The 24,348-nt window shown below is 41.2% G+C and overlaps 3 protein-coding genes across 4 annotated transcripts in view; 1 reads left to right on the forward strand and 2 right to left on the reverse strand.

Moving 5' to 3' along the window:
• Positions 1 to 16,906, reverse strand: part of LOC117572240 (kalirin) — a 53,782-nt gene extending 36,876 nt beyond the window's left edge. Inside the window, 5 exon segments of the mRNA XM_034254924.2 lie at positions 5,422 to 5,625; positions 5,687 to 7,600; positions 8,155 to 10,251; positions 10,311 to 10,866; positions 16,607 to 16,906. Of these exon segments, the coding sequence (XP_034110815.2) occupies positions 5,422 to 5,625; positions 5,687 to 7,600; positions 8,155 to 10,251; positions 10,311 to 10,866; positions 16,607 to 16,785 (4,950 nt within the window). The 5' untranslated portion in view covers positions 16,786 to 16,906.
• A 1,824-nt stretch (positions 16,907 to 18,730) lies between these two features.
• On the forward strand, positions 18,731 to 20,062 carry LOC117570867 (oxysterol-binding protein-related protein 11). Its single transcript, XM_034252759.2, has 3 exons — positions 18,731 to 19,064; positions 19,118 to 19,514; positions 19,580 to 20,062. Exons 1-3 carry the CDS (start codon positions 18,977 to 18,979, stop codon positions 19,785 to 19,787), a joined length of 693 nt encoding a protein of 230 aa, XP_034108650.1. The 5' UTR covers positions 18,731 to 18,976; the 3' UTR covers positions 19,788 to 20,062.
• A 495-nt stretch (positions 20,063 to 20,557) lies between these two features.
• Positions 20,558 to 24,348, reverse strand: part of LOC117568938 (protein bric-a-brac 1) — a 92,505-nt gene continuing 88,714 nt past the window's right edge. The window contains exon 4 of one of the 2 annotated variants that reach the window (XM_052004160.1): positions 20,558 to 23,706. In XM_052004160.1, the coding sequence (XP_051860120.1) occupies positions 22,519 to 23,706 (1,188 nt within the window). In that variant the 3' untranslated portion in view covers positions 20,558 to 22,518. Of the gene's footprint in view, positions 23,725 to 24,348 lie in introns of both variants that reach the window. The other variant, XM_034249868.2, reaches the window with a different exon arrangement.

Here is a 24,348-nt window from a genome sequence, read left to right on the forward strand (position 1 = left end):
ACAAAGCGACTTTTCGATTAGACATTTAATTAACTCACAAATCGCAAAGTGCAGCACTTAAATGCTTTCGACTTTTCAGCTATTGATTTTTTATGCTAGATATTTTTTTTGATTTCATTTTCATTTCCATACGCTAGGCAGATAAAAAGCTGCCGCCTGTTTTAAGTGCTCCGCCGCAGAATTTATCTATAATTTTCATAAGCCAACAAGATATTCGAATTCTTATTTTTTTTTGTTTTCCGCCAACGTTTTTGTTTATATGTAAATGTTTGTTGTTTTTACAGCCCATTGGCGCAGTTTGGGGAATCGAGTGGGGGCGGTGGGAGGGGGTACTGAATTTCACACTGCTGTGGCAGGTGCGCCATTGCGGCAGCCACTTGGACTCGCGGCTGCCTTCCGGACTGAACTGGACAACTCACACCTTTTGGCCCCGACCACGATTACCGCACCAGCTGCAATTATGATTAAATAATTTACGGCCAGGCTGCGCGTTGTGGTCTACAACAACAATCAACAAGAGAGTAAAACAACAACAACAGAAAATGCCCACACTTATTGCCAGGCAAAATAGTTTAATGCCGAATGTTGTGTGTGCAAAAAATAAAATGTATGAGCGAATGAATACTCTCAAACAATATCAAAGGAACGTAAAGAAACATATGCTTAAAAAATTGAAAATTTTTAAATATCAATTTTAATTCACAAGCGTGGGCAATGGATTTCCTGTGATGCGTACAAAAAGAATTATGCTTAAGTAAATAAAGACAGCGAACCAAAAGATAGCTCAGATTTAGAAATTAGTTTGTAATCAATATCAATTCAACCACAAGGTCTTAATTTTAGTTTATGTTTACGTTACAATTTGGATAACCAAACTCTAGCACTGACAAATCGTGTCGATCAAATAATCGTTTACTACATTCAGCTCGAGGGTATTCGAAAATGAAATACAAAATGGAAAACTACGAAAAATCTCGTCGTGTGCGCGTGAAAATTTGCATATGTTGGTAGAAATTTGCAGAGGGCTTTTTTTGCCGAAAGTGAAAAACAGAAAAAACACAAAAACAAAAAGTGCTATGGAAATGTGGAAATGTGTGTTGGGAACTCAGCTGCTCGCTAAGTGGCATATAGACTGTAGAACAAGTCTCTACTCTGAGTACTCTGTGAATTCGGGGCTAAAACTCAGAGTTTGTGTGTGTGTGTGTGTGTGGTTTAAACAATGCCACTGGCATTAAAAACTTTGATACTTTGTACACAAAATGACGACTTAAAAGACAAGGATAGCTCGTCGTTTTGTGCTCTTGATGTCGTTGACAAACGGCTAAGCTGCCACGCCCACCATTAGCCATGAAAGCGTAGCGTTCCTCGTTGCTAATACTTTCATTACATTCACTCCGAAAGCTAAAGCTAAAGCCAAAGCCAAACAAAATTCAATTTGTGCAAATGAGCGAGCTCCAAAAGCGAGAGAGACAAACAGCAAATCACTAACTAAATTTTCAAATGTCCACAACGAAAATAAAAAAAAGAAGAAAACTTTACACAAAAGGACTTCAAATGAAATTCTCTAACTAAACAGTTCGAAAGAAAAAAAAATCGCGTGGCGAAACATCAACAATAACAATAATAATCATAATATTTTCGCGCAAAAACTTTACGCCTTTGTGCTCGGGCTGAGATCAAGCCCCATTTTCCACACACGAATAATAATTGCAATGCAGCATGAGTAACTGAACCATACGACTATAATAACAATTATAATGACCAAAACATGTCGTCGCATGTGCCTTGGCAATTCTAACGCTGAAGCCGACAGCCGACATCGTATTAAAATGCAATAGATAAGCTAAGCGTGCAATTAATTGCCTTCACAAGCTAATAACAATTAAATGTATTAAACGGCAACGAGAAAATACTCTACAATTAATGTTTTGCCATGTTATCTGCAGAGTTGTGTGCCCTTGAAAGCATAAACTAATCAAATTATGTGCGCTTTTATAAAGGGTGTAAAGCACACACAAAGAGCTGTACTATATAGATTAACGTTTTGAATTTGAAAGGCAAAGTCAACAAAGCAGAGCAAACACAATCTATTAATATGAAAGACGATGGCGAAGTTCTGCGAATTATGTGTTCATTCCATTATACCCCCTACACAAAGGTTAAAAGGGTATTATACCATTGTACTTTCGATATACCAAATATTGTATTCGGTATAATTTTAGTATTTTTGGGTATATTTGAAGAATAATAGCGCATTGTTTTGCTTTCATTTCAATGTAACCTTCGGTATATTTTTAGTATTTCTGTGGTATATTTTAAGAAAATTACCAGACTTGTTGATATTATTCAAATGTAGCCTTAGGTATATTTTTAATATTCTAGCAGTATATTAATATCGCACTTTTTTGTGTGGCCTTCGGTATATTTTTTGGTATATTTTAAGATAAAATACCACACGTTTTTATCCTATTTAAATCTGCTCTTCGGTATATTTTTAGTATTTCTGTGGTATATTATGCGGTATATTTTAAGCATAATACTACACTTATTGCTCTTATTCATGTGTAGCCTTAGGTATATTTATAGCATTTTAGCAGTATATTAATACCGAACTGTTTTGCTTTTATTCAAAATGGGCAGCGGGTATCTCACAGTCAAGCACACTCGACCGTAGCTTTCTTAATTGTTTTTATAAATGAATCGAGATTAATTTCGATGACTGTATGCGCTTATCAAATCGCTAGCTAAAGGGTATTTTTGTTGGCAACAAAGTATGCAAATAATTGTAGGGAGTGTTCCAAGTAGAAAGCAGAAGCAATCTATCTGTCAATCTATGACAATTTAAAGTCAGACTTGAGGGAAATATATGAAATATTTGCATGAAAATATGCTAGACTAGTTTAATTTATTAATTTAATTTGTCAGTAACAATTTGTGAACAACTCAAGCGAAATGCAGCAATTGCTAGGCAACACACAAACACAAACAGAAATGTTTAACACACATCGTCTGGCATTGCGATCACAGTTGCTGCAGTTGACAATGAATGATTCTGACCATGTTGCTGCTTTTCTCTCTCTCTCTCTGTCTCTTTGGGCATAAGCCCAAAAATATATAACAACAAAGAGAATGCGACTGAAAGCGAATGCGTACCGCAGAAATGAAAATGAACTTGCTACTCAGAGCTAAAGGCGTGAAAAAGGTCAAAGGCAGCAGCGCAAATTGTGGGAGGCGAAGCGAGCAGAAAAAGGTTTTTGCCTTTTTGGTCAAAATAAAAAGAAAGACATTTCTTTTTTGGTATATATTGTGGCTTTTAGTTTTAGGGGCAGCATAAAGAGAGAGCAAAAACCAAGAACAACAAAAGCTAGCAATTTATTATAAATATATATATATATTTATTTATTTTGAGCAACGAATGGTTCAGCTGCGATTGCGACAGCGACGTTGCTCACGTTTGTAGTTCAAAGTTATTTATGTATATTTATAATTTATATTCGTTTAAGGTTGAGTATTTCTTTGTGACTTTGTTCCAATCTGGTTTTGGTTTAGGTTTTTGCAATTTATATCGTAAGTTTATGCATCGATTTGTGCTTCCCGCGGGAATGTCGCAGATTTTTTGTACTATTTTTTTATTTTTTTTTTTTTGAGCTATTTCACATACGTTTGCATTTCATTTATTTGGACAGCAATTGAAGTGACACGTTTGTCTAGTTTATCGTGGGACGCACACTGTGACACACGCTTATCAGCTGATTAAAATAAATACCGTTCCACTTGAGAATAAACAATTTATTTTATTTTCTATATTTAGTTTGGATTTCTTTTTTGCAACTCGCTCGCACCGAAAAGAAAAGTCAAAGTGCAGATGAAAAATTTGTAGCTGGACCACAAGGAAATCGCCGCAGCGATTTTCACAGTTGACAGTTGGTAATAAGCAAGTAACGATGATGTTTGATGGTGGTAGAGGAAGTGGAAGTGGTTGAGCTGCTGCTGCAACGTTGATGCCAGCCAAGAAGCGTTCAGTGGCGTTTTGGCCGGGCGCGCATCTGCAGGCAGCTGCGAAGCTTAAGGAAGAGATAGCGACAGAGGCGACCACGACCACGGCAACGACAGCGACGGACTACGACGACGACTGCGAGAGACGGCGAATGAACCTTTTAGCTTAAACTCTACGAAAGAACTGGAGCAAGCGGATAGCGGCCGCTACGCAACGACGCCGACGATGCCGACAGCAAAACAACAGTAACAACAACAACAGCGAAAAAACACCAAAACGAGAACGACGCCGACGATGACAACAACGCAAAGGCAAACGCAACGCGAGCTGCCGCAACAACAAATAGCGTAGACCGCCAAAAAAGTAAAAAAGCTTCCATTCAGTGCGAGAGAGCAAACCCGAGCAAATCGAAAAGAGCGAAAGGGAGTGTGAGAGTGCGATAGAGAGAGTGAGACAATGAGGGAGCGAGCATTTAAGTGGCAGCCTGCCAATTAGCGCTAGCAGCCGTCATACGTTGCGTATACGTTATATGCTCGCAAAGCCAAAAGCTTTCCGTTCGCTCTCTCGCAGCTGCATGCTCTCTTCACTTGCTGAAAGCTTTGTTGTTGTCATACACAAACACACACACTCGCAAACAAACACATTCACACGTACAGTTGAAAGCCTTTCAGAATGGCACAAGCAACCGAAAGAAAAAAATCAGTTGAAAACTACAAACAGTTATGGAAGGATCTCAATGGTTGATCGCTTAAGGTGCCGTAAATAAAATCATCTGGCGCAAAAGACTCTTAATGTGCACGTCATGAAACATTAAACTGCAATAAACCGCTCGGCAATGGCATCAAAAATAAACAGCAACCACTTCAACAACTAACTGGAAAAAAGTGTCGCATAAAAAGCACATTAAGACGATGTTGCGAAACGCTAAAAGCAAGTCATATATAATTCAGAAGAAGTTTGTTTGACTCATGAACACACACACACATACATATACGCATGTGCTTGATGCACGCAGCGCGAAGGCAGCTGGGAAAATCTCATTAAGTCCTGCTATGAATTTTAAACATATTGCAAACAAGTCGAGCCGAAAAACTAGTTCAGTGGCAACACCAGCAGCCAATAGTATGTCAGCAGCATCCTTAACAATAAAGCTGCACGAAGACATTCGAGAGCACGAATGAGAGCATGACATACGCGCTTTTAATGTGAGGTAGGACCACAGAACAGAACTAAAGCAAAGAGCTTTCTTGCATTGCTAGCAAAAGCTTAAATGCTTAAGCTATGCATTAACAGCAAGCGACACTGCTAAACAATAACAGCAGCTGTTAAGGTTGCAGAATGTAGAGTTTACAGCGCGACGGCTAAATGACAGACTGTTAAGGCAGCTGCGCTGTTATGTTAACTAACAGAAAACTAGCACTTACCTTATTATCACTGTCTGTGGTGTTGCCGGAGCCAAAGCTGGCCAGCGAGCAACGATCGTGATCGTTCTCGGTGAGCGGCTCGTCCAGATCACGTGAGGAGCGCTGCGAGGAGCCCGAATTCTTCGCTGGCGACTTTGGCAACGTAAGCGAGGTGCCCGAGAAGCAAGTTTCCTGCATGACTTCACGCAGTTTCTTCACCCAAATCTGAGAAGTATAAGAAAGTATTAGTTTGGGGAACTTTTTACCAATAACACTGTAATCTTACCTGCTTGGTTTCCAGGCTATTGGCCTTGAGCACAATGCGGCAATCGGAGAGCATGGGGGAACGTCCAGTCCACACCGCAAACTTGGTTTCATCGCCCTCGATGTGCTCCGTGATGCCCATGTCTGTGGTCATCAGTTTGCTCTTGAACTGATACTTGACTACATTCGATTCTTTCACTTCCTTAGCGAACAGCAAATACAACTCGAAGAGGAACACACGACGTTCACGTCCCTTGCGTATGATCTGCTTGGTGTCCCACGCCTGGAATGCCTCCTGGAGCACCACCTCGCCCAGCTTATCGATGGACACATCACAGTTCTCGAGCAGCGACAGATGCATGGCATCGTTGGCCTTCTTCGGCACATTGAGCATGACCTCGAGACCCTCCTTGATCTCGCCATGGCTGCCCTCACAGCACGACAACAGATCCTTGAGCAGCAGCTGGTATTTGGTGATGCGCTGCACCGGCTTAATCAGATACGCCGGCAACGGATGCTCGACCTCGAGGCGACGCTGCAACTCCTCAAAGTAGTTGCCCGCATGCTGCACCAGCAGATTGTTCGATGTTGGTTTATTCTTGCAATAATGCACATACATATCGAACTTCACTGCCCACGTCACGAAACAATGGCCCACATCCTCGGGCATTGTTTCGTATTTCTCGAGTTCACGTAAAAAGATCTTCTGATGGAAATGATGGATTTCCCGTATATTGCCAAAGATAATATCCTCCTGGCCAATCAAAGCGGGCGGCACATTGCGTCCGCTGCGGAACTCCTCGAGGAAGCACTTGATGCACGTGGCCAGATCGTTGACATAGGCACGTTCCGTTTGCATCAGCTCCGCCATGATGAACTCTTTTCGTCGCGCCGACTTGCGTTTCTCCTCGTTGATCTCCTTGCTGGCTGCCGAACTGGCGGAAGTCGTCAGCTTCGCCTCGAGCGTCGGATCCGAGTGACGATCATTGCTGCTACTAGCGCCCGATGTGCTGCTAATCGAACTATTTGCATCGGATTCGGGTTGCATATGGAGCTGTTGCTGCTGCGTCATGCCCAGCGACTTCTCCAGCTGCTCACAGTAGCTGTCCATGCGATTACTAAAGTCCTTGTAGCGCTGATCCACTGAGGCGACCCACTGCTTAATGCTGCTGGCATGTGCATGTCCCTTCTCGACCAAACTATCGGCTAATTGTATCAGCAGCTTGACTCGCTCACGCGTCTCCTTGGCGGTACTGCGAAATTCGTTGTGTTCCTTTAGCAGTCCCTCCGTCTCCTCACGTGAGATGCCCACGAGATTCGTGCGTGACGAGAGATAACCCTCGCCAGTGTTGTGTATCCATTCGATGGCCTGTTTGGCGCTGCGTTCGAACAGCACAAATTGCTGGCACTGATCGAGCGATTTCTTGCGCAACGTCCAGAAGTCGAGCACTTGATTTTCTTGCGTGAGCAGCTTGTCCAGTTTGCTCTTCACATGCGCCTCGCAATTGCCCTGCGGATACTGGTAATACTGCTGCGATCGATTCGCATACTTGAGGAATGTCTCTGCCGTGCGACGCGCCAATGTGCAGGCCTTCAAGAAGGCCTCCTTCTGCTCCTGATGCTTCGATATCAATTGCACAATCGTCTGTGCCTTATCGCTGCTCCCTCCGCCGCCACACCAATCGTCCTCGCGTCGATACTCGCGCTCCAGACTGTCCAGCACCGAGCACACTTGCTCGGCCGTCTTGTAGAAGTTGATGGACGCCGTCACGAGTTTATGTCGCTCCTCTGCGTAGGTGACCAGTTGCTGCCACTTTTTGGTAACATCATCGCTGATATCCCGTATTGACGTGGGGTCATAATGATTCGCATTGATGAGCGCATCCGCACGGTATTTCACTTGCACGGCCGAAGTGTGCGTCTTCTCAATGGCAATCTAAAGAAGAAGTTGATTAATAACGGGAAAACTAGATAGCTTTGAATGAAAGAGGAATGTTCAAGTCCTCTGACATCGTAGCTCATTAGTCTAAACTAGCTTTAGCTTTTATCGATTGAACGTCTTAATATAGTATTAACAAAAGAGCTATTTTATATATCTTATTTCTTTGTAAAAACTGTTTACAGCACTGTTCATTTCCAACTTTCCATTAGATAGTTTCAGAACTGTATTATTTTTATACAAACCCTCGGACAGACAAGTAAATATACTTGAAAAGGATTCATCGTGCCGTTTAAAGTACTTTACAGTCAACTAAATAAATTATTATAATATTAGGCAACGACATGAGTAGCTAGTTATCTTTGAGCTGATATTAAATGCACAAAACTGCAGTTCTCAACTAAATTTGTTACACTATCCGACTCTATACATGCTTTAATTTAACTTGTGATTTCCCTTGTTGTGTCTCAATTTCAAAACCATAAAAACAGCTGTCTGAAACGCGATAAAAGCAGCAACTAAAATGCCATTTGTATCCCATTGTCACGCACCTGAAACTGTTCGTGTTCCTTGCGCAGCTGTTCCGCCTCCTGGAGACTGTTGGGCGTCACGAAGCTGGCCACCAGCATGGCCTCGCCATTGCGTATCCACGAGATCACCTGATTGGCATCGTTCTGGAACTGACACAGCTGCACAGCCTGCTCTAATTTCGCACGCTTTGCCTCCGACAACTCCTCCAGATCGATTTCACGTTCTCGCAAGAAGTCCAAGAGGTATTCGATACGTGCCTGCGCCGTGTGCGTGGCATCCGCCATGGAAATGAAGCCAGCATTCTCGAAGAGCTGCAACAGATCCTGACCCTGTTGCAGCACCTCGTATGTGGTATTTTGTATATCGGTCACAGATTCGTTGTGCATGCGTATGAGCTGCTCGGCCTTCTGATAGTCACGCGACAGATCCGCATGCTGTAGCTCCTCCGACCAGATCTCCAGTTGCGATGACAAATCCATGGCATCGCGCTCAAAGTAACGCAATCGAAGTATAAGATCAGCGCGGAATTTGCGTGCAGACCAAAGTTCTTCCACTTCGATTTTCTGCTTGCTCAGCTTCTCGAGCGTTGCTTCGAGGGCAGCCAACGAACCCGTATTGTCCACATACTCCAGCGCACGCATCTCCTGCAGCAATGCTTCGCCCTGGGCAATAATCGTCATACAAGCATTCACAGTACTCTCTTGCTGATCTCTGTACTGTTGCAGCAAACGTTCGATGCCTTCGAGATTCTCCTGCGACAGTCGCGTCTCATCTGTGCTCACGTCCGTGCGCAACGATTCAATCCAGGCCGTGACCTCCTTCTCATGTGTATAGAAGATGACAGCCATTTCGAGACGACGTCGTCGTTGCTCCACACGCTCTGCAAAGCTGGCCACCTGCAGCTCCAGCTCACGTGCCACTGAGTATATTTCATTGGGATCCGCTTCGCCACTTCTGGCCAACTCCTCAGCAGCGGAAAGAAGTTTCTCTGCATTGCTGTAAGTATTCTGTGCGACATTCTCAAAGTGCTCGTGTGACTTTTGATAGACACGCGCCTTCTGCAGATTGCGTCCAATCCCAGTGTTCTTTCGCAAAAACACTTCGCCATGATTCTTGAGCCAGTCGAGCACCTGCTTCACATCCTCCTGGAAGAGGCGCAGCGCCAACGTCTGATGCAACCGTATCTTCTCCTGATGCCACTTCGCCTCGAGTGTGCGATGATGGCTCAATATTTGGTGTATGACCGCCAGGACATGGCTGGCGCCCTCGCTGTAATCCGCAGCGGGATTCTGTCGCTCGTACTTGTTGTAGCTGCTGCTGTTGCTGTTCTTGCGATGATCCGGCACTCCAGGTGGCGGCGGTTGGTTGCACACTTGCACCAAATGATCGAGTTGATACAATAGCTTCTTGCTCGTCGAATGCACCTCGGTGTAGGCCTGACACATGGCCTCGTACAGCGACTGATGCGTGCGTATTGCCGTCTCCAGACTCTGTATATCACAGGGCAGCGGCTGCGATGCCTGGCAAGCGGCTGCCCAGCTGGCCACACTATTGCAATACTGCTCGGCCTTGTGGTGGAAGAGCACACTCAACTGCAGCACCGCAGTGCGTTCATCCAAGCCAGCGCCAAAATCCTTCCAGGTGCGATCCAAACGCTGTGCCAACGTCTTGATGTGCTGTGCCGCATAGTGTTGGCTCTCGATGAGACGCGCGGCCACCGCTAAAATCCGATCGATATTCACATTCACATTCATCGAGGCAACGGCGAACTTTTGATGCTCATCCTGGAGCGATTTGGCCACCGAATAGTTGTGTCCAATCTCTACGTAGCTCATTTGGAACACATCACGATTGTGTAGAATCCAATCGAACATTTTCTCGCAATCCTGCTCGAAGAGACGCCACTGAAAGCACTGATCCAGCTTGACTTTCTTGTGCTGCCACAGCATAAGCAAACGCTCTTGTCCCGTGTGGATGAGGTCGATTTGTCGCATCGCCTTGTTAATGGCCGCCGACATATCCGGATTATTATTGGTGGCAACGCGTGCATTTTGCTGCTGGCCAGCTGATGAGGTGCCTGAATCGGAGCATTCTGATGGCGCTGAGCCCCCAGTGCACTGCAAAGGAAATGATTTTAGTTAGAAGTACTTTAAAGAGTTTAACTTCACTCGCTCACCTGTCCAGCTGCTCCGGCATTGGCAGCTGCTGCCATGTTGATTTTGGTCACCAGCTTTTTGCCCTGCATATCGAGATCCTCGATGGGCAGCTTGGTGATCTTTTTGCGCATTTCGTTGTGATGATCGATGGCATGCCGTGCCAGACTCACGTCCTCGGCAAAATCGTTGCGATTGAGATCCTCCTGCAGATCATCGATGCGATCGGCCATATCCCCAGCTTGCCAAAAGAAATCCTCGATGGCCAAGCGTGCGTCTGTCCACTGTTGATGATCGTACACCTGCTGGCCATCAAAGTCCGCTGTTAGCTGATGCGATTCAGCGATCTTGTTGAGCGCCTCTATCGAAATGGTTTGCGTCTCAAATTTGTATTTATTCGAGCTGATCGAGGCGCGTTGCTTTTGCCAAAAGTTGTCCGGCTTGATGATGACAACGTTGTGTATATTGGCGCTAAAGTGCTCCTGGAGTACCTTCAATATTGTCTTGACGTTCGTCGAGCAGTTGCCATTGCCTCGCATGTCAATGATGACTGTGAAGCCGAGATTCTTGGCCGCATCGCTGCAAGTGAAAGGTGACCATTAGTTGGGAATGTTAACAAGAGACTGAGAGAGAGGAAATAGAGAGAGGGAAAGAGAGGTAACTGCTACGTGAGTGAGAGTGTTGTTGCTGCAAAGTGAGCTGTAGATTCTCCATTTGGTTCGTTGCTCTGTTTACGTCTTTTGCATAAATTACGACATTTCTTTCAGCCGTGTGGCCCAAACGCATTTTCTATTGCTTTGACACCAATTTCAGCTAATAATTTCCGACAATACCGTTTTCCCCGACTCACTCCTCCCTCTCTCCCGTCTCTTTCTCACACTTTATCGTGGCCAGACGTGCCGCTTGTGTCGTGTCTTTGCGCTCTGATTTGCATTCTATTTGAATTTTAATCACAACATTAACTATAAATATTTATTTTATTGATATTGTCAAGTCGTCTCTCTTGTTCTGCTCTTTTATACCTCTTCTTCTCTCTGTATTTCTATCTCTTTCTCGCACTATTCTTCTGCTTTAATGTTCTACTGCTACGCTTTTTAACACACACACAAAGTTGTCTTGCCGCTATTTCTTGGCCCCATTGTTGCTTTGTGCGGTTTTTCGAGCATTTCTAGGGGTTTAAGAACCCAGAACCCAGAACCCAAAACCAGAAACCAAACCGCGCTCTGAATTTATTCAGAAATGAAAGAATTCTGCGAGTTGGGTTTTTTAATCGCAATTTATAGACGTCGCCATTGCAATTTCCGGAATTGCTTTTGGCATACGAAAAATACATACACTAAGCAGAAAAAGTCTGCGTACAAACTTAACGCGCAACTTTGATGTTAAATAAAAATAGTTGTATTGAAGATATTGGCTTCATTTTTTTTTTAAATTAACAACATATCTATTATGAAAAAAATAAACCAGTCTCCAATTATTTCCATCAGCAACTTTTTTAATTAAAATCAAAAAACAAAAAATACACCTGTTTTCGAATCAGAAAAAGTCTGCGTACAAACTTAAATTAGTTTAAAAAAAAGCCATTTATTAATAAAATATTACAAAAATTAGTACGAGGTAGGATAAATAGGAAGGTTTATTGTGCCAATCAAGCGTTTTGGCATTGATTAAACCAATTTTTGGTGAATTCTGGTGGTATTTTCGATCCACTCATCCAAAATTGCTCCCGAGGGAGGAAACCGTTCGTCAAACTGGACCAAAAAGGGAAATCTCAGCGGGAAATTGTCGAATTTGTTTTTAAAACGCATTCTATGATTAAAAAAGTCCAAAAAATTTGGAATCAAACCGGCACAGTTCAATCAAAGCCACATTCTGGTAGGCCTCCAAAGCTGACCGATCGAGAAGAGCGGGAGATTTTGATGTCGGTGAGGCGTAATCCTGGGTCAACTGCCGCAAAAATTGGTCAGGACATAAAGGAGAACTATAAGAAGGATTTACATGATAAAACAATCCGAAAAATATCCGAAAAGTAGGACTTTCATGCCAGTGTTGCGCGGAAGAAGATTCTCATATCACCCGTCAGTAAAGCGAAGCACTTTGATTTTACAAAAAATACATCCAAGAGCCTTTAGCCTTTTGGAACAAAGTTATTTTCAATTATTGGAGCAATTTGACATAAAAGGGCGAAAATTTGAGTGGCGCAAACCTGGCACAGCCCTTGATATGCATAACCTTGCGCCAGCAGTTAAGTACGGTGGTGGCAGCGTGAGCAACACAGGCATGAAAGTCATACTTTTTGGAAATTTTTCGGAAAATTTTTTCGGATTGTTTTATCATGTAAATCCTTCTTATAGTTCTCCTTTATGTCCTGACCAATTTTTGCGGCAGTTGACCCAGGATTACGCCTCACCGACATCAAAATCTCCCGCTCTTCTCGATCGGTCAGCTTTGGAGGCCTACCAGAATGTGGCTTTGATTGAACTGTGCCGGTTTGATTCCAAATTTTTTGGACTTTTTTAATCATAGAATGCGTTTTTAAAAAACAAATTCGACAATTTCCCGCTGAGATTTCCCTTTTTGGTCCAGTTTGACGAACGGTTTCCTCCCTCGGGAGCAATTTTGGATGAGTGGATCGAAATACCACCAGAATTCACCAAAAATTGGTTTAATCAATGCCAAAACGCTTGATTGGCACAATAAACCTTCCTATTTTATCCTACCTCGTACTAATTTTTGTAATATTTTATTAATAAATGGCTTTTTTTTTAAACTAATTTAAGTTTGTACGCAGACTTTTTCTGATTCGAAAACTGGTGTATTTTTGTTTTTTGATTTTAATTAAAAAAGTTGCTGATGGAAATAAATGAAGACTGGTTATATTTTTTCATAATAGATATGTTGTTAATTTAAAAAAAAAATGAAGCCAATATCTTCAATACAACTATTTTTATTTAACATCAAAGTTGCGCGTTAAGTTTGTACGCAGACTTTTTCTGCTTAGTGTATGTAAAAATATGTTCAGCTAATTTTTCTTGTTCATGAAAGAATTTCATTGATTGCGCGAATTCTTTTTGATTACTTATTATAAAAATCGCAATGTAAATGTGTCTGCTGTTGGCAATTCCGGGCAATTTGTTTGCGATGATTAATAAACACGCGCAAAATGAGGGCAGGAAATTTTTAAACAACAATTTTGTTGTTGGTTGTTTATCAACAAACTTCAGGCAGATGAGACGCGTAATGTGTCGACATAAGGTTTCATGGTTCCCAAAAATGTCGCGACATTTGAAATGAGAGACAGAGAGAAAGAGAGAGAGAATGGCAGTCAATGCACACTAATCAAGAATCGTTTATTTAACCCATAAATCTGTAAGCATTAAACAAGGGATTGAGCAACACACAACAACAACAAGACACGCAGAAGAAGAAGACTGAGACGAAGACGAATCAAGAGAAGAAGATGGAGACGAAGACTGCGCTTCAAAGGAAGTTGGCCCCGGTACGTGTCTAAAATGTTGAGAACTTATTGTTGCATTGTTGTTGTGGGAGTATAAAATCTGTGTGTATATATGTACATATATAAAAAGAGTATTTCTGCTGCCAATTTGGCGAATCGAGCAGACAAAGGGAATGTGCGCGACGCAAAGAAATAAACAAAAATGTGTGTTTTTTTCGCATGAAAACAAATAAATAAAAACGGCAACGCAAGAAACAACAATAAAAGCAAGCAAAACAAACGTCAAAAAGCGCAGTAAGGGAGCATGATGAGCAGGAGGAGGAGAAGTAGGGGGGCTGCCTGGGATGGCACCGACAAGATAAGGCGCGTCCACAGTCGCGAGTGTCGTCAGCACACTTCCCCCCTTTCCGTTCCCTTTACCCACTCTTGTTGGTGTCGTCGTCGTCACTGTTCTCTGCTCTTATCAGTCACTCAACGTTGCTGCTGCTCGGTTTTTGCTGTTTGTGGGACAAGCAGATAACGCATAGCTAATAGGGGCATGCTTGAGTGCTGCCCCCTGCCAATAGGTGGCGTGCTTGACTGATAAGAACCAAAACTGCTCATGGGAATCTCTTGTGATTCATTTTCGACTGACAAATCGCAAATCTTTTTTTTGTTTTTGGGATGCTGTTTTTAGATTTTGCTTGCGACTTTCGTTTCGCAATAATTATCGTCATCATCATCATCATCAGCGAGTCATTATTATGCTTTGAATCTTACGAATTGGCTATGCCAAATATTTCAATTGCTTGTCTTCAACAATGTTGCGAAGGCTGAATTGCTGATTACCTCCAAAAAAAAAAGAGTAAAAAAAAAACAACACAGAAAAAGAAACATGTTCGAATTGGGCATAAACAATTTGTTAAGTTGTTTAACGGGGATTGCCATGAAGAGACAAAGACTGGAAAAATACATCTAAATGTTTGCTTAGTTCTTAAACTAAACTCAAATCAGGAATGTTGCAAATACTAAGAGTAAATAAAGTGATCGCGAGGCCAGAAGAGATTACCATTTTGAAATTGGTGTACATAGTTTATTTCAATGTTAAGATAAGAAACGAAGATACTACTAAAATACTAAGATATTGATCTGTTCAACTTCGGTAATAATAATAAAGTAATATTCAAATATATTTTAGTTTAAGTTGCATTAAAAAGAGAATTTCTACAAAGATCTGAAGAAACAACGAATATCTGAAAAGCTATCGTAATATTTCTGAAACATTCTTGTTTTGTTTATTCTTTTCTGAAATATTTTAAAGTGTGCCCCAAGCAGGGGTTAATAGGGCTCTGGGTGAACTTCAACTCAAGGTTAAATGGCCTATTTAGACCAACATTAAGCTAGCTGAACCATAAAATGCGTTTTTTTAAGGCCTCTTGGGGTTTTAAAGATTCTCTTTACTATAGTTAATGTTTCTTTATATGCCCCAAGAGTAATAAAAAAAAAAAAAAAAGAATTGTGCTTTAGTTAAGCTGAGCTTTGGCTAAATTAAAAAGTATTTTTAAGTAAATTCTTGAAGTAGAATAAATTTAAGTAGAATGCATATAAGAATTAGAATTACATTATACCTAAGTTATTTTTATAAAATAAAGAAGTAAACATTTTTTAGTGTTCTTCATTGGGCACTTTAAATAAAAATCGTATATAAAATGCAATTGCTTTAAAATCAAAGTGGTTCTAATTCGCGAATGTTTACTATATGTTGTTGTCATGGTTGATTCATTAATTTTCTACATGAAGAAAGTGTATCAAATCTTCGTTGAGTCAACTTTGGAATCTACCTTTCATTTCTTGTTTCCTTGCTTTCATTTTTTTGATTCTCTTTTTTTGTTATTTGGCACTTTGACTCTTGGCCGCTTTTTTTTCGGTAAGCAACAACAACAAGAAAGAAGAAGAAGAAGAAGAAGAAGAACATCAACAACAACAACAACAGTGCGAAATAACAGCAGCATTTGAAGAGCTTTCGGCTTGCCGCATTCTTTTCTCTGCGCAAGATGTGGAAGCTGTGGCAGAGGCCGCAACAGCAGCCGCCGCAGAATCTGAAGCCGGCTTCGCTGCCGGTTTAGTTACTTTTTGTTGTTATGTATTTTTGCTTTGATTTGCTTTCTTTGTCGCACAGATTTATGCAATTTGCCGCTGTTGATGTTGTTGTTGCTGTTATGATTGCTGTTGTTGTCGCTGTTATTGTTGCTGCCTATGTTATTTTTGCTCTGGTTGTTGTTGCTGTTATTCTTGGTGTTGTTGCCTTGGCTTTTGCTGCTGTTTCCTCTATGAGTTTTGCAGACGCTTTTGTGTTGTTGTCGTCACTATATCGCTTCATCTCTTTTGCGCTTGGCAGCAATTCAATGCCAGCCTAACAACTGCAGCAGCAGCAGCAGCGAAATGAAGAAGCAAAGAACAGCACAATGTGCGTGTTGTTTTGCTGTTTCGTTTTGGACGCCATTGTCGCGCGACTGTTGCGATGATTCATAAAACATGCGACGAGAACTGGAAAATCAAGTGGAATGCAGCACAGCTGCAGCTGCGCGGGTGAGGCGACAGCCCAAAACCGCAAAATGAAAGAAGAAGAAAAGAACGAAATGCAGCGACACCAATACGAATGCAAACATTAACAGCGCGTCGTTGACGTCGACGTCGCAGTCAGCTGACACAATGGCTGCTCATTGTACCGGCTACAGAGAGAGAGAGGGAGAACGAGAGAGAGCAAACAAAAGGCGTGCAAGGAGAGCAAGCGCGAGTGTGTGGAAGCGAGAGGGGGTGTAGTTTGCAAATAAATAAACATTTCAATTGCGTGTCTCTTTTCTTTTTTTTTTTCACACTCACCTTGGTATGCTAATCAAGTAGCTGAGCAGGCGACGCAAATCCTCCGGTTTTAAGCGATCCCTGCGTGGCGTTGCCGGAAAGCACAACAATGGTCCGCCTCTTCTGTCCCTTCCGCCCGTCAAAAAGACAACGCGCTCCTGCAGCAGAGTTAGCAGATCGCGAGCACGTTGACCATCCATGTTATAGCTGTTGTTGTTTCGCTTGTTTGTTGTGGTTTTATTCGCTTTTGTTTTTGTGTTTTTTAAATAGTCTTAACTATTATAGAGGCAGCGCAGCATAACGAACTCGCCTTCAATTTCACTTAATTTAAAATATTTCTTATTGTTGTTGCTGGCGTTGTTGTTGTTGTTGTTGTTACACTTTTGCTTGCTTTGCGAGGCTTTCATTGATTTTCGCAAATTTCTCGCTGGCATTTTTCATGGTCACACAGCCAGCAATGCCTCTGTATGCGTGCGTGTGTGTGTCCATGAGAGTTGGCATGTGTGTGTGGGTGTTTTGTTTAGGCAACGAGAAAAAAAGAAGCAGCAGGAGAAAATCAAATTAGCAAAAGTGGACAAAAACGGCCACACTTAAAACCCAAATTAATTATATTTTTCACTAATTTTTCAACACAATGCAACCCCTCAAACAAACAAACACACACAGATACACACACGCACGTACAGATACAGCGACAGATAGACACATACACGCACACACACATGTTAACAGGAGGCACCCACCAAAAAGCGGGTAAATGTTAAATGTCATAAATCAACTCGACGGGGGCAGCGCAGCGACAGAAGCAGCGGCGTCACGCAACGGCCGCATAAAACATAAACGCGGAAATATACATATGTATATATACACACACACACACATGCATTGCTCTTATTCTTATTTTTAAAACACACAACACAACGAGGGGAAATAGAGACAAACAAATCTCTGTGTATTTTATTTTGCAGTCGCGCGCAATTTTTTCTTTAATAATATTTTATGCTTTCCGAGTTTCTCGTTCTCGTTCTCGTTGTGCCGTCACTTTTTTAATTGCTATTTGCAATATGTTTTATTTTTGTAAACGCAACAACAACAACAAACTCCATCAACATCACATATCACATCATCACCCAACAGCAGCAGCAGCAGCGGCAGAGCAGCAGCTGAAGCAAAAGCAGCACATCTTTTTTCACAGTTTCGTCGTCGTCGCTTTGAGAAGTTCTGCCTTCAAGTCTTCTTGTCTGCTTTGCTTCTGCTTTCCACCTTCTCTCCTCTCTGCTTCTTCTTCAACCCAACGACCAACAACCAACCAAACGTTGCTGCTGCTGCTTCTGGGATACAAATTGATTTTTTTCACTCGCTCTCTGGCCCGTTAGCGTTCACTATTTTTTTCAATTACCATTGCACTGGCGTTTGCATTGCGTTTATTGGCGACACACGATTGATTCATATTTTTTTTGTTTACACGCGACGGATAGTTTAAACAAATTTGACAGCAAGTTTTTGCGAAATTTATGCGCCTCGCTCGCTTTGTTGTTGCACTGTTAATAGAGCTGGAGAAACATCGATGAAACTATCGAAGCTTCGATGATTTTCTGTTAGCGGAAAATATCGATGTTTAACGGAGAAAACATCGATGTTTTCGGAAAATGTAACTGAATTTTGCGGTGGTTCGAAATATACCCGATTTCATGAAATATTTTACAAAATAATAAATATGTATGTGTAAAGTACAAAGGATTATTATATAGATCGAACAACTAAGTAAATATTAAAAGTTATTGTGGTATACGGCGCCTTTGCAACATTTTAATCGCTTCTTTCACTAAATAATAAATTTGTCATATTTGCTTTGTTCGTAATTCACAAACAAATTCATTCATAAAACAAATTGAAAATCGTCGAATAAGAATCCGCTTGGCACTGATAACAGCTTCGATTATATCGATGTCTTAAGACATTGGAAAATATCGGTATCACTAAACAACAATGTTTATCCAGCTCTAACTGTTAATAAATGAACTTGGCCGTTAAACTCAAATGGCACTGCTGACAGACTAGCTGTGTGACCAGGCGTACAGAATAAGATTGTTCTATAATTGTTGTAAGTTGCCGTATCGTCGAAACGAAGAATGTAAACAAGCAGTCAGCTGTTTTAAAACGAACTGGCAACACTCTGAATAGAAGAATATTTTTGCCAAAAAGTTATCTTAGTTTTTTTCGTTCATTTTGTTTATTTGCACGCGACAAAGAATAACTGCAACAATTCTGCGCAAAATCAAAGCGACGCTGCAACGCAAGAAGCCCCGATACAAGCGAAAGCAAGACCAGCAACAAGCACAAACGGCTCCCCGCCTACAAGAGACAACACAGCACCAAATCGCAGAAGATATGGAAAGCAATCTGAATCGAATGATTAATCAAACGCTGCGCCACCCACTCAGCGGGCAGCTCAGCAAATACACAAATGTGATGAAGGGTGAGTGCACTTGAAGTAATAGAAGTTATATAGCTGATAACATACAATTGCAGGCTGGCAGTATCGTTGGTTTACAGTGGATGCCAAGACGGGATTCCTCAGTTATTATCTCTGCGATTCGTCGGCAGTGGGCGATGATATTGCTCCCTCACCTCATGTGCTCGCCAATACGCCGCGTGGTCAGGTGCAATTGGCTGGTGCCGTTGTCTATCCCAGCGACGAGGATTCGCGCACATTTTCCATTGCCTGTGCCTCCGGAGACACCGTGAAATTGCGTGCCAACGACGCCCGTGCTCGCCAGGAATGGGTGGATGGACTGCGTGCCGTGGTCGAGAGTCACACAAAGGCCATGGACATTAGCAACTCGTCACCGCTGCCAGCGCGTGAACTGCTTGCCGCCTCCGATGCCATGGTCTCTGCTCGCCAAGCTCTGTTTCTCACCGAGCAATGGTGAGTTGCTTTTTTGTGGGATTCCCTTTATCTATAGATCATTATCAATTCTGTTTTACTTGCAGTAACGCTTCGCTGGCGCGCGCCATTGAAAACATTGACTGTGCTTCCTTCTTGCCCACGGATCCCGATCTCTTGCTGCTCAAAGCCATCTCCACGGCCAGCACACAGTGTCTGCATCAATGCCTTGGCCTGCTGCAACGCCATCAGGAGATCAATCAGCCCAGTGCCGAGATAACGCCCACCAGCATCATTCCCGTGACCTACCAATAGCGATTGCAAATGATATGCGATAGCTAAGCTAATCTGTATTACATTTTAAAAGCAATAAAGCAGCCTTGTTGTGTGAATATTCCAAAGAGTCAGAGAAGTTGCCACAATTTGAGGAGGGAGGCATGCGGTGGAATAACCAATAAGTATATCTGTAATGAGGATTGTTATTCACTGGAAATTAAAGTAAGTTAAATTAGGAATTTAGTTCTGAAAGATGCGATTACTTTGGAGTTACTTAAATTAATTGAAGCGAAAGGTTCTTTCACATTAAAAAAATTACTATAATACCGAATAAATTTTAGTTGAATTATAAAATAGTAAATTGTTTTTAAAGTAAGTCTATTTGAAACCAGCGAACAATACAGTATATGGAACATGAAAGAAAAAGAGCTTTTGGAAATACTACAATGAAGAATAATATATAATGAGAGCATAATATGGTTGAGCTATAAGATTATTAATATTGGAAGCATTCCTAATATTCCTATATTAGAATGTCCATAAAATAACCTGCACCGAAATTGAAAACCATTTTTAGGTGCTCTAAATAATTTCCCATATATCTAACATAATGTCGACTTTTGGATTTGGGACGTCAGAATTGTATATTATTGTTTATTTTTTAATAAAAAAAGCGTTATTTTAAACAGCTGCCTAAGTTACACAATTTATGAATTGGTTGTTAAATTCAAATGTGAGCATCTGTTTATAAATAATAAATTTCAAAATGAATTCAATATTATTTTTAGGTAATTACTCATTGCAGATATTTGGAGTATTTAATTAATATTTCCCCTCAAAAAAATGAAATCCTCCCCCAGTTGGTTTTTATAAAATATTTCGTTTTATTCTTTTTTGTTTTTCATTTTTTCATCAGTTTTTTTTTATGTTTTGTTATTTTTGATTAATAAGAACATTCATTTCGACATTTAAAGTTAATTTGAACATAAAATTTTGCACTAAAAGTTGATAGAAAACGCAAAACCTGACTGAAGTCAAGTTTGTTACAATGATGATACATATTTCATATTTCCTGGAGATACAATAGAATTATATTAACCGATAACCGATTCACAAGTGTCTCGCGAAATACTCGTAATATCTTTTTTTTTTTACCAAAAATTTGAGTTGTAGCGTTTTTTTTTAATATGGAACATTTAAAGTCTATCTTGAGGGGTGGGGGAAATATACTTTTTTGTTTGATTTTTATTTTCGATTTGTGTTTTTTTTTTGTTTAGCGATTTATCATATGAGAGTTACATACATACATATATATATTTAATTTATATAGTATGTGGGCTATGGCTATTGCTGCTGTAAATTAATTAATTACTTAATGGTATTTCATTTGATTTTCATTTGCCGTTGTTCTTTCATGTAAAATGTTTATTTGCTATTTTCATGTTATTTTTATATTTTCTTGTTATATTTTTATTTTATTGTGTGCTTCAAAAACGAATAAGAATTTAATTTGTTTTGCCGAAAAGTACGCCTAAAGTTTTTTCTTTTTTAACATAAAAAATGTATATATACATATATATTAAAAATATATATATATTGCCAGACTTTTTTTTGTTTGGGTTTAATTAAAAACAAATTAGCGAAAGTTGTTGTTTTGCTTTGAGCGCTGAGAAAAATCAACAATTAAATAAAGTAAAACAAATTTCTTAAGTTACAAATTAATGCTAGAAAAGGCACTTTAGAAGAGAAGACAAAAAACTAAATTTTAGATATAAATTTAACATTGTAAATAAAATATAAAAAAATTGTAGAAATAACTATCAAATCGTGGAAATATTTTGGAAATCAGCAATCTCTATAAAGACGACAACAACTTTCGCTTTGAGTAAATTTTGCTGCTAAATTCATTGTCACAATTTTCTACAATTTGCCATTTTGCATTGTTTTTGTATAAATACATTTAAATTGTTTAAAAAATTCGCATATAATTTACATACAATTTTTTTTGGGTTTATTCTAACATTTAGTTTTTTTTTTTTTGTTAAATTTTTGTCTCTGAATTTAATTCCGAAAGGCATTTTTTGTGAATTTCATTTTTGTTAAGACCTAAACATTAAATTTAGTTGCTTCCATATTTTCAGTTTTTTCTCTTTTCATTTTTCATTTAATTTAGTTTTTCTTTTTTATGTTTAATGCACATCCAAAAGTTTTAGTTTAATTTTAATTTTAGTAATTTTGTACATGTTTTCACAATTAATTATAAAAGTAAATAAAACTGGGCACACAATTTCTAATTTATTTTTGTTGCTGTTACAATACTTATTATTATTGGTTTTAGTTTAAAAATTTGTTGCGGGGATTTTTATTTTTTGTTGTTGTTGTTGAGTTGTGGAATGTTCCAAGGGGGATTTTGTTGTTGCTTTAAGTTGTTTTTGCATTTTTTTGTATTAAAATTAAAGAGATCGCTATTTATTTGTTTAAGTTTATGCGCTATAACATAATAATACTTTTTTTTCTTGCTCATCTTGCGATTATTTAAAATGTAAATTAGAAACTATGCAAAAAGTGTAAGTGGACTTAAGTTTTTTGTTGTTTGTGGTTTTTGGCGACCGAAACGTAAGGAACGCGCTTTATAAAATACTATATACGAGTAGTCTAAGTAAATATCCCATTCAATACTATATTAAAGTAAACGGTTTTTTGTTTTTCAAAATTATGCTCCCTCTCTTTCACGCTTTCGCTTTTTGATTGTGTTTTAGTTGTGTGGATTCTATTCGCTGCTTGTGGTAATGGGTTCCACTTTGATGTTGCTGCTGCTGCCGCTGTCGACGCCGCTGCCAGCAACCGTTGCTGCTGCGCCGCTGTGCGTCACTGTCGTCGTCGCTGTGGTCACACTGGTCGCAGATGACGATGAGGATGCAATGCCCACGCCCACGCCCACTCCTACGCCCCCGCTGCCGCCCACCAACTCAGCCAAGTCATCAGCGAAAAGTCGCGTGGGGGAATATTCTCGCTTGTAGCTCATCTCGAGTCCCAGATCGGCTAGCGGGGAGTGCAGACGCGGCGTTTCGCTGCGCAGCGGACTGCCCTTTGACTTGGATTTGTCCAGGTGACTCAATCCAAGCTGTGCATGTTGCTGCTGCAGGTGTTGCTGTTGTTGTTGCTGCTGCTGCTGCTGTTGGACGGCAGAGGAGCCAGCGCTGGCTGACGACATGGAACTGGCACCGAAACCGGATTTGTGAGGCTGCAGATGATGCGGATGCACTGCAGCAGCAGCTGCTGCAGCCGCTGCCGCCGCCGCTGCGGCCGCTTGTTGCTGATGCAGCACATGTTGCTGCTGTTGTTGTTGCTGCTGCTGTTGTTGTTGTTGCTGCTGCTGCTGCTGTTGTTGGTGTTGATGCAGTTGCAGTTGCTGCAGGTGATGCTGCTGCTGCTGGGTCAGCAGCGCGGCGGCCGCTGGATCGCGATGCAGTGCAACGGCCATGCTGGGCGGCAGATTCGGCATGAGACCGGCGGGACCGCAGGGCGAGGGCGCATGCCGGGGACCAAGCGACGGATTCGAGCCGCTGCTCAATGCCGGCGATATGCTTGCCCTGCCACCAGGTCCAGCGCCCGCCAAATGGGGCGGCAAATTGAAGAGACCCGGCGGCGGTCCCGCGTCGCCATGCTGATGCTGCGCCGCCGCTGCCATTTGCATCTGCTGGCGTATGTTGTGCGCCACAGCGGCCACCGCCGACATTTGCTCCTGCGACATTTGCTGATCACCCACGCCTGCCATGCCAGCGACACCACCAACACCGCCGCCGCCAACACTGCCGCCGGCAGCGCTGCCACCGCCAGCAGCTGCACTGCCCATGCCATTGGGACAGGCCAAAGCGCCTAGGGCCGAGGCGCCGCTGCCAACACCGCCGCTGCCTGGCATGGCGCCACTAGCGCCTGGATAGCTCAGGGTCATGTCCTGCAAAGGAAACACGGGCTAACCCCGTCAACAGTTTAGTGCGTGAAGGTTAAATACAACTAAAAATAATCTGTTACAATTTTAGAATGCAACGGTTTGAAATTAAAAATAAAACTTGTGAAGTTGGCTGCGCTAGGTCGATATGCATGCAATGCATTTAGATCACTGTGTTATCGATAAATGCAAATAAAGAAAGCAAAGTTTGCAGCTAGCAAAGTACGCAGATCACTGTGCTATCGATAATTGCTGTTAACAGTCCAATTTAATGGAAACACCATCAAACATTAAAGGCAAATCAAATTAGAGGCGCACTCCTAATTAAATTGACTGCCGTTATGCATTTTGATGCAAACAGGCAATTGCAATAATTGCAGTAAGTCAGAGGAGACAACCCTAAAAATGCAGCACTTATCGAAAATTAATTGCAAGGGCTGACATAATTAAGTTGATGGCAAAAATTATCGATATTTTCAAAAAAGGAAGACGCCATTAAAGTTACAAAGTTATTTGTCAAGAAATGATTTGTCATTGCCGAAAAAATCATTCTTGAAAAAGTGCTTGAGTTGTCTACAAATATAAATTTTTTTGATTTTTTTTTTTGTGAAAATAAAAGTGTTCCATGTTTTGGAGTCACAACTGCGG

This window comes from Drosophila albomicans, chromosome 3 (assembly GCF_009650485.2).
Source record: "Drosophila albomicans strain 15112-1751.03 chromosome 3, ASM965048v2, whole genome shotgun sequence".
Taxonomy (NCBI): domain Eukaryota; kingdom Metazoa; phylum Arthropoda; class Insecta; order Diptera; family Drosophilidae; genus Drosophila; species Drosophila albomicans.